We start from the raw sequence: 10,042 nt of genomic DNA, 5'->3' as shown, positions 1-10,042 counted from the left end.
TCAGCAGGCTCTTGCTTTGAATGACCTAGAAATCTTCTTTTCATTGTTATTCATGGTACTAAGATTAATGTATCTGAAACCCAAGAAAAGAAAAATAAGTAAAACTTCAAAATAAAAACCTAGTCTAAATCCTACACTAGTCTGATGGTGATCAGAGTCCTCGGCAACAACACCAAATATGATATGCTCAAATTAACCTTTAAGATGCTCTCTCAAATAGGAGGTTCGTAATAGTACTTGAGGATCCAATCAATATAGACTCTATGTTTCGTACAATAAACTTTAGTTTCAGATCAATCTGGACAAACAATAGAAAACCAATAAACAAAGCAATAAGTAAATAAACGGTTGTAGTGATAAGAGAAAGCACTAGACATAGGAAATCAAGTAAGAGATTCAAAACTACAATCAATGGTGTCAAGGGTTTTAATAAAAAACGATACTAGAACTTGAATGCAATAAGTAAGTTATCCAGTTCTCGCTGCGATAAACTATCAGATGTCTAACTCTAACCTAATACCAACTCTTGTTACATATCTAATGAATCAAACAAGAAATAAACCATATTTAAAATTATTCAAATAAACTCCTAGACCAACTCTCGCTGTGAATGGAAATCTATTTCATCAGGATTAGGTTCAGGATCTCGCGTGTCCCAATTATCCTATGATTCTAGGTTCTGGTAATCAGTCACACTCTCATGCTATTCCAAATACTTTAGAAACTAGTATGATAAACAATCCTGATACAGAATATGATGAATAACCCTAGCATTCCTATGATTAGCAATTCGACATTAAGGTCATGAAATCCCTAAATCTAATAAGAGGTCTACTCATATATGAAAGCAGAAAGACAAATCAAAGACTGAACATAAATAATATATAAAACCAAAGAAGTTTCAAGAAGACTCCGAAGGAGTTTTTCTCTTCTCTCCAAACCTAAAACAAAACTTAAAAGAAATGGTAGCCGTCAACAATAGCATAAAAACACATATATATATAGAGTTTAGACATGTTCTCAGGTCTTCTGTAAATAAGGGAAACTTTGGGGAAAATTTGTAATTCTTGAAACTTCATTAAAATCCATTGTTTGGATGATTTGAAGGAGTGTCGATCGACAGTTCGACACTAGTTGATTCTTGACTGCTTCCTCACACTGGTCAGACAGACCACTCTTCAGTAAAATGACCATAAATTTTGATAAATGATCATAATTGAACTCAACACGGTGGAATTGGAAAACTAATTCAAAGCTATATCTTTTGTCAAGACATGATCTCATGCGTACCGTGGGAAGGTCTCCATCCATAGTTAAATTTCTGACGTGTCTGTACAATTCTACATCTCAAATAGCTCTAGAATCTCCAAAGTAGCCCAAAACGTACCTAGACCCTATATAACACAAAACAAAACAAAAACGACTCCAAACATATAATATAGACTTTAATTATGACTTATACCATGGTCTAAAAGTGGTAAAACCATGGTATATCACTCAAGATGGAAACTTATGGACTTAACAATCTTCTAAAGCATAGTATCAACGGTTGAGTAGCTGCCTAATTGAAGATGGTTTTCGTAAATATGAGATGGATCATACATTAGTCACAATCAAATAACATAAAGATATGGTGGTGGTACTTATCTATGTTGATGATATAATCATGATTAGAAGTGATGTAGATGGTGTTAATTGCACCAAAGAGCTTCTCAAAGCAACCTCTGATATCAAAAACTTAGGAGAGCTATAGTACTTTCTTAGGATTGAAATGAGTAAACTTGATGCTCGATTGTTTTTTCACAAAGGGAATATGCCTTGGACTTAATATCAGAAACATGAAAGCTTGGTTTCAAACAATGCAAGACTGCTATTGAAAAAGTGATAAGGATAAATCAAAAGGAGAAATAGCTAGGATGAGAAGCAAGACCCGGAGGGTCTCACCCCTAACCGCAATGCATCAGAAGAAGAAGACAAGGAGGAATAAGCCCTGAGAGACTAAGGATAGTGGATTTAGTCATCGTCTTTGCTCCAGTCTGCTGTGAGATTTCAAACAAAGTCCCACATTGAAAATTAGACAAAAGAGAGTCTAATATATAAAGAGATATCCAACTCTAATTAGTACGAGGCCATTTGAGAAGAAATTCAAAAGTAAATCTATGCGGGCTAGCCTTTTAGGCCCAAAGTGGACAATATCGTTTTAATCAGACAATAAAGAGTTGGAAATAAGCTTTCACAAACCCAACAATTGGTATCAGAGCGGTATGACAAAGATCTACAAGAAGACCAAAATATCTGTCGAGATGGAATGAGACTCTTCAAGTCGGAAGATGAGGTTTGTGGCAGAAACCAGTCAGACGATCATGGAACCTGTGATGTTATGGGAAGAACATCCTCAACGCGATTGAGTGCCAGATGTCAAAGACGCGACAAGATAGATGCCAAGAAATTCCCCTAAAAGGGAAAACACATGAGATGAGTGTGGTCCTTAATTTGAGGAGGAGAATGTGAAATATCAAACAAAGTTTACATAGGAAATTAGACAATGGAGAGTCTAATATATAAAGAGATGTCAAACTCTAATTAGTACGAAACCTTTTGAGAAGGAATTCAAAAGTAAATCCATGTGGGCCATCACTAATGGTGTTGCTGCACTTTTATTCCTACGTACTTCCAGGTGAGAGATATGCAAACGGGGACCTATCGTCTGGAAGGCAACCTAAAGCTGGCACATACGAATGGCCGAAACTCCCTACTTCGAAATCTCCATCTCTTTCATTTGCTTCAGTTGTTAAAACTAGTATGACGTTTTGGCACTCACGGTTAGGCCATCCAGCCTTTTCTAGTCTTCAAAAGATTGTTTCTCAATATGATTTACCTATTTCATCTAATGTTTTGCTTGCTCATCCTTTCACTGCTTGTTCTATTAATAAAATGCATAAGTTACCTTTTGCAAATTCGACTTTAAAATCCACTCATCGTCGTCATGTTGTTTTCTCAGATGTTTGGACTTCTCCGATGCTTTCTCTAGACGGGTTTAAATACTACGTTATTTTTGTTGATCATTTCACTCGATACACTTGGTTGTATCTTTTAAAAAGAAAATCTGATGTTTTTGAAGTTTTTAGAAAGTTCAAAGTTTTGGTCGAAAATCAATTTCGTCAAAAGCTTCGAACTCTTTATACGGACAATGGGGGCGAGTACATTTGTCTTGCTTCTTTCTTATCGTCCAATGGTATTTCTTATATGACCAATCCGCCTCATACACCCGAGCATAATGGTGTTGCAGAACGTAAACATCGACATATTGTCGAAACGGGCCTCACCCTATTATCATGCATCTATGCCTCGGACGTACTGGCCATTTGCCTTTGCGGCTGCTGTCTATCTAATAAATAGGATGCCCTCTCAACCATTTCATTTTCAAAACCCCTATCAGTCTTTACATGGTCAACCACCGAATTTTCAAAAGCTTTGTATCTTTGGATGTTTGTGTTTTCTGTGGCTCAAGCCTTACACATCTCATAAATTAGATGCCCGATCAAAACCATGTGTGTTCTTAGGATATTCCATTACTCAAAGTTCTTATTTCTGCCTAGATAGATAAACATCTCGAGTCTACACATCAAGACATGTAGTTTTTCATGAATCTGTTTTCCCATTTGCAACACAAACTTCTGCTATGTCTAACGAAACCACTAATGAACTGGATCCTCCAGTGTCTATTTTTCCTGTTGTCTCTGTTGTTCCTCTTGCCGGTACCACGCCTCCAGCACCACCAGAACCATCTGATGCATCGCTACAACATCAAACCGCTCCAGAACCACCACATCAGCCGGCTCTGCAACAACAGCAAGCACCACCACCAAACATTGCTGGAATGCCCACTGCCACGACTTCAACAGAGACCACAGTACCTCCTGCTGCAACAAACCTTCCTTCTCTGGAACAACAAAAAGCCAGCGATCAAATAAGACAGCCTGCACCACCACCAGAAACTCAAGTGCTCCCACCACGGTGCACAAGCAATAGAACTCCCAAGCCGATTCAAAACCTCAATCTCCATACTAAAGTGTCTCCATCACCACCTACAACAATTCCCACTTCAGTAGCAGAAGCTCTCAAAAACCCATATTGGCGCAAAGCCATGATCGATGAAATTAATTCTCAGCTTCAAAACCTTACTTGGGATCTTGTTAACTGTCCTGATATTACAAATGTTGTTGGTTACAGGTGGGTGTTTACTATAAAAAGACGGGCTGATGGTACCATCGAACGCTACAAGGCTCGACTAGTTGCTAAAGGTTACAATCAACGCCCCGGCATCGACTACAACGACACATTCAGTCCGGTGGTTAAACCAGGCAACAATTCCCATTGTTCTCAGTACTGCTGTTACCCGTAATTGGCCACTTAAACAACTAGACGTCACCACAGCCTTCCTTCAAGGGAACCTCGATGATGAAGTCTATATGACGCAGCCAACCGGTTTCCAGGATAAAGACAATCCAACAGCTGTTTGCAAGCTTCGCAAAGCCATCTATGGCCTCAAACAGGCACCTCGTGCATGGTACAACGAGCTACGCATGTTCCTACTACAGTCGGGTTTTACAAACTCCTTAGCAGATGCATCACTCTTTGTCTACAACAAAGGCGGCATCCTCTTGTACATGCTCGTATACGTCTACGATATTATCATCACTGGCAACAGCTCGACACACATAACTCGGTTTATCGCTTCCTTATCTCATCGTTTTAAAATAAAAGACTTGGGTGATCTTACATATTTTCTTGGTATTAAATGCACTCGTACTGCTTCTGGCTTACACTTGACACAGCAACATTATATTGCAGATCTCCTTCAGCGTACAAACATGGCGAATGCGAAAGAAGTTTCAAACCCACTCTCCTCCACGTCTAATCTGACTCTTCTCACTGGCACACCTCTAGACGATGCCAAAGAATACATATCCGTGGTGGGAGGCTTGCAATACCTCTCCTTAACCAGGCTTTGCGGTGAAAAAAATGTCTCATTTTATGCACAGACCTACGAATGATCATTGGACGGCTGTCAAACGGATCCTGCGTTATCTCTCAGGCACACAAACTCGGGGTGTCTTCTACCATGCCACCAACAATCCTTCTCTACATGCCTTTACTGATGCGGACTGGGCTGGAAACAAGGATGACTACACCTCCACTGGTGCATACATTGTCTACATTGGACGCCATCCAGTAGCATGGTCCTCCAAGAAGCAAACCGGTGTTGCTCGCTCTTCCACGGAGGCAGAATATAGATCTCTTGCCAACACTGCTGCTGAAGTCTCTTGGATCACGGCATTACTCATGGAGTTAGGCATCAAAGTCTCAACAACACCCACCATCTACTTTGATAATATTGGTGCAAACTACCTAGCTGCCAATCCGGTGTTTCATTCTCGTATGAAACACATAGCACTAGATTATTATTTTGTTCGAGGATACATACAAAGTGGGCAGCTGCGGGTATCTCATATCAACTCTGCTGATCAACTAGCTGACGCACTCACCAAGCCGCTTCCTCATGCTCGCTTTGACAATCTCACTGTCAAGGCCGGCCTCTTCTCCCGACTGTCCGTCTTGAGGAGGCGTGATAAGATATAGAAACATATATATGTTGTTATTGTATATTTTAGGTTTAAATATTATATTTATGTTTTTTTATATTTTTGTTAAAAAACAGTGATATATTAAAAAAATATGATAAAAAGTTATAATATAATCCATAAGTAATATAAATTAAGAAGTACAATTCTTGATTAAAAAATCCAATAGAAACCTGCAAAAAGTCATTAAATTTTGTTAGCAATTGTACGTTATAAAATAATTCGATAGATTTCTAAATTTCTAAATTCTATTGAACATAAAATAATATTAAATTCACATACCATTGTCGAAATAGTCTGAAAATTGCTTTGTAGTCAACTACAATCAATCTTTTATTTCTGTTTTTGATCTGTTAATAGGAGAAACAAATAAATGTAAGAATTTATAAAATAATATTTTTTATCGAATACAAAATAGGTTAAAATTATGTACCGTTGACTATGAAATATTCTGAAAAACTTGTTTGTAGACAACATTCATTGTTTTTGTCTGCAGCTTCCCTTGTTTATCTCTTATTAGCATTTTTAATCCAGACCTCGACGTAACTCTAGAAAGTGCAACGTATAATTGAACATGAGAGAACACTGGTTTAGGTAGAAACAAACCAACATTTTGCAGCGTTTGACCTTGACTTTTATTGATGGTCATCGCGAAAGCCAACGTGGCTGGAAACTGTCTTCGACACATTCTAAAGGGAAACTTTGTGTCAGATGGTGTGAAAAACATTCTCGGGATCCAAACAGGGTCTGCGGCAATACCGTTTCCCGTTATAATTCTACCTTGTATCACATGGGGCAGTAGCTGAGTAACAATTAGCGTAGTGATACCTTGTATCACATGGGGCAGTAACTAAGTAACAAAAATTTATTTTGATAGTTTCTTTCCCTTGCTCAAAAGTTCTAGTGATACAGTGTATAAGAAAATAGAAAAAAGAACATAGCATTTACCATAAAGACTATAAATTTTTAAAACTTATTGTTACTAATTAACCCGAAAAAATATTTAAGAAATTAATAACAAACTAAAACAAAAGGAGAGAAAACAAGTTTAACTTATGCGCATTACATAGAATAGAATAAGAAAGTCTCTGAACACAAATACAATATGCATATGTATTTGTTGGGCTCCAGATAAGCATGTTTTATTCATACAAAACAAAAGTAGATATTAGAAAGAATTAAATAAAATGGTTATTCAGGTTTTCTTAAATCCTTGATGTACCTTCTCGAGATAATTTATGCACACCAACCTCCACATCTTTGTTTGGTCGGGTAACATCTCTTATCGGAGGAACAACAAATGCAAGTCTTATCTTTGGTTTTGAGTTTTGGGCATGTGGTTTGGTTGCAAGTTCCTTTAGCTGCATCGACAACTATATAAACAAAAAAGTAACAACAATATTATTTGGAGGAAGAAACAAGAAATCGAGGATATTATGATGGAATTACAATGGTGAAAAAGATAGATGATGAACAAATGAAAACTATTATAAATGCATACATTCATGAAGAGGAGATAAAGCAATCAAGATTATGCAAAAGATAGCGAACTGTGATGACGACATATTGTTTATGATACACATGTTTATTATTAATTCTTTAATATGAAACAAATTTATATATTATTTACTATTATACATTTTGGTTTGATCAATATTTAAGGATTATGGGCCATTATACATGTATCTTAAGTTCAATAATATTCTCTATATTAGTTCATATATGGGCTAATAAGATACATATATAATGTTTATGACGTAAATCACTACCAAGCCAAACAAAAATGTTATGAACTTAAGATGTTTTTCTGGTACAAAAGACTTACGGGATCACTTTGCGTCAATGAGTTCATGATAGTGAACAGCACTGGATTTCAAGGATGAGTGAGCAACTTGAACCCCAAGGGCTTGAAGTCACCTCATCTGTCTATAGTAGACGAGAATTGTGTTAGGTGAGAAACAATGCAATCATTTAAAAAAAAGAAACAGTGTCTAAAGAGGCTTCAACGTCAATCAATCTTCATAACACTTTGTCCGATACTTAAAGCTAAAATCAAAGAACATACAAACTGAATATTTACCTCAGGCTCAGCTTCAATGGGTGGTAGAGATAATGTGGGAGAGAGGAAGCTAAAATCTAGGAATTTCAAAATAAATATTCACCCTTCGAGTCACTTTCTACAAGAAAAGCTAATAAGAATTAGTGGACTGTGAAGCTTACCTCTTCAAGACAAAACATAATACTCAGAAGGTAAAAAAGGAGAAACGCATAACAGCATTGGGTTCCCTTCTTTTTAAGCTATCCTTAGAAAACAGAGAAGGTTAATCCAAAGAAAAGACCATCACAAGATAAAGAATATTAACACCTTATGTAACTATGATCAACAACGGCAAATTCTGTTTTGAGCTTAAAAGCAATTAGCATGCACGATTTGAGAAAACAAACAATATCATAGTAAGAAAGTGCATTGGAACAGAAGCAGGGGCGGACCCAGAAAATAATTTAACATGGGGCACTATATATATAAATAAATATCAATTATAAATATTATAATGTATTTTTAATTACATTAATCTTTAAATTTTTGTATTTATTTTAAAATTAATTAAATAAAAATGATAAACATTTGTATAATATTGAATATCTTTAAGTAATATTACAAAATTATAATTTAAGTTTTGAAAAAAATATTTACGTTAATTTAAGTTTGATAAAAAAAATTGTTAATGTAAAATTTAAATAAAATGACTTTTATTTTAGAAAAGGTAAAAATCTACGGAGTATGATTGACACATCAGCATTCTCCAAGGTGGAAGAAGTAGGGAGAATTGCCAAGTGTGACTCAAAACTTGGAGTCAAACCCAAAACAATACCCCAACTTGGGTCAAAGGCAAAAGTAATCTAAAAGGCTATTGAAATTACAACTATCCCCTTGTGACCAAACAAAAAAACGGAATTTTTTTTACGTTTCTACCCCTCGCAAGTCGTCTGTTTAGACGACTTGAAAATAAGTCGTCCAGACGACTTAACTGAAAGTCGTCTGGACAGTTAGTCTTAAACATAATTTAAAAATTTTGTAAAAAATATTTTGATAAGTGAAAAATGGGAATTATGTAATTAACATATGTCTTAGGAGGTATAAATTAAGATATAACAAATTTCAATTGTTTTCAGCATAGATGAGTGAAAGTAGTGAGTCATGATATTCTTTAGTTTATGTTTCATCAACATATGTTGTAGTATTGTATGTGTTCTTAGGGTTAGATTTTGGAAAGCATTAAAACCGTTTTTGAAAATTTTTAAAATTACTTATGCGTGTTCATTTCTGTGTATAGTAAACACTATTTAAGTATAATTTGATTTTATAACGTGGTTAGTTAGTTAATCTAGTCATTTTAGTTTAGGGGTTCATTTTAGGGTCTAGGACGACTTAATATTTTGTCGTCTGAAAACAGACGACTAAATATTAAGTCGTCTGTTGTACATTATCAGCCAGAATAAGTCGTCTAAACCGGACCAAACCTTAAAGTTTACCAATGTACTTTTAAAGCTAACCGGATTATTTACCCAATATATAAGGTGATTTTTTTTTTTTTTTTTTCATTTTTCGCGAAATTCAGAAACCCTAACAGTTCTCTCTCAAAGGCGATTTCGAATTCCCACGATTTCCGAACAAACCATCGTTCTCAACGTCGGCTATCTATCTCACTTCATTCTCACCGTTGTCGCCGCAGCTTCTTCTAACCCTAGCGCCGCCGATTCCTCTAAACCCTAGCGCCGCCGATTCCTCTAAACCCTAGCGCCGCCGCTTCCACTATTTCCGAACAAACCGTCGCCCTCGCCACCGTGGTCACCAACGTTCTCACCGCCGCTTCCTCTAAACACTAGCGCCGCCGCTTCTTCTAAACCCTAGCGCCGCCGCTTCTTCTCTGTAAACCTTAGCGCCGTTTCTCTGTAAACCCTAACGCCGCTAAGTCATCAATCTCGAGGAAAAGATGAACATAAAACGTTGTCTCTATCAATTTACTCATTCTCACCGTTTCACGTTTATTTTTTCAGATCTATAACCGCAATGACGAGTACTCCAACTCCTTCTGCGACTGGAAGACTTGTAAGTAATTTAAGTCGTCTGGAAAGTCTTCCAACTGGACGACTTAGTAGATGACTTAAATATAAGTCGTCCATTTGGAAGACTTTCCAGACGACTTAAATTTAAGTCGTCTACTAAGTCGTCTGGACTTATATTGTTGTCTTTGATTATTTTGCAGACAAAAAGGATGGATATTCCAGAACTCCCCCGTAGGTTATACACATCAGGGGAAGAGCCAGAAGCCCACAATAGCATTTCGTATCATACGGATAACAGCAAGTTGCATACTGCTCTTAGGAAAGCTCTT

The 10,042-nt window shown here is 36.6% G+C and overlaps 1 protein-coding gene across 1 annotated transcript; it reads right to left on the bottom strand.

The window, feature by feature from the left end:
• Positions 1 to 5,805: 5,805 nt before the first annotated feature.
• LOC125585393 (EMBRYO SURROUNDING FACTOR 1-like protein 8) lies at positions 5,806 to 8,558 on the bottom strand. Its single transcript, XM_048754342.1, has 2 exons — positions 7,147 to 8,558; positions 5,806 to 7,018 (listed from the first exon to the last, which is right to left on the bottom strand). Exons 1-2 carry the CDS (start codon positions 7,226 to 7,228, stop codon positions 6,882 to 6,884), a joined length of 219 nt encoding a protein of 72 aa, XP_048610299.1. The 5' UTR covers positions 7,229 to 8,558; the 3' UTR covers positions 5,806 to 6,881.
• Positions 8,559 to 10,042: the final 1,484 nt, after the last annotated feature.

Source organism: Brassica napus, chromosome C4, assembly GCF_020379485.1.
Source record: "Brassica napus cultivar Da-Ae chromosome C4, Da-Ae, whole genome shotgun sequence".
In the NCBI taxonomy this organism is placed as follows: Eukaryota; Viridiplantae; Streptophyta; class Magnoliopsida; order Brassicales; family Brassicaceae; genus Brassica; species Brassica napus.
This window is presented reverse-complemented; position numbering and strand designations above follow the sequence as displayed.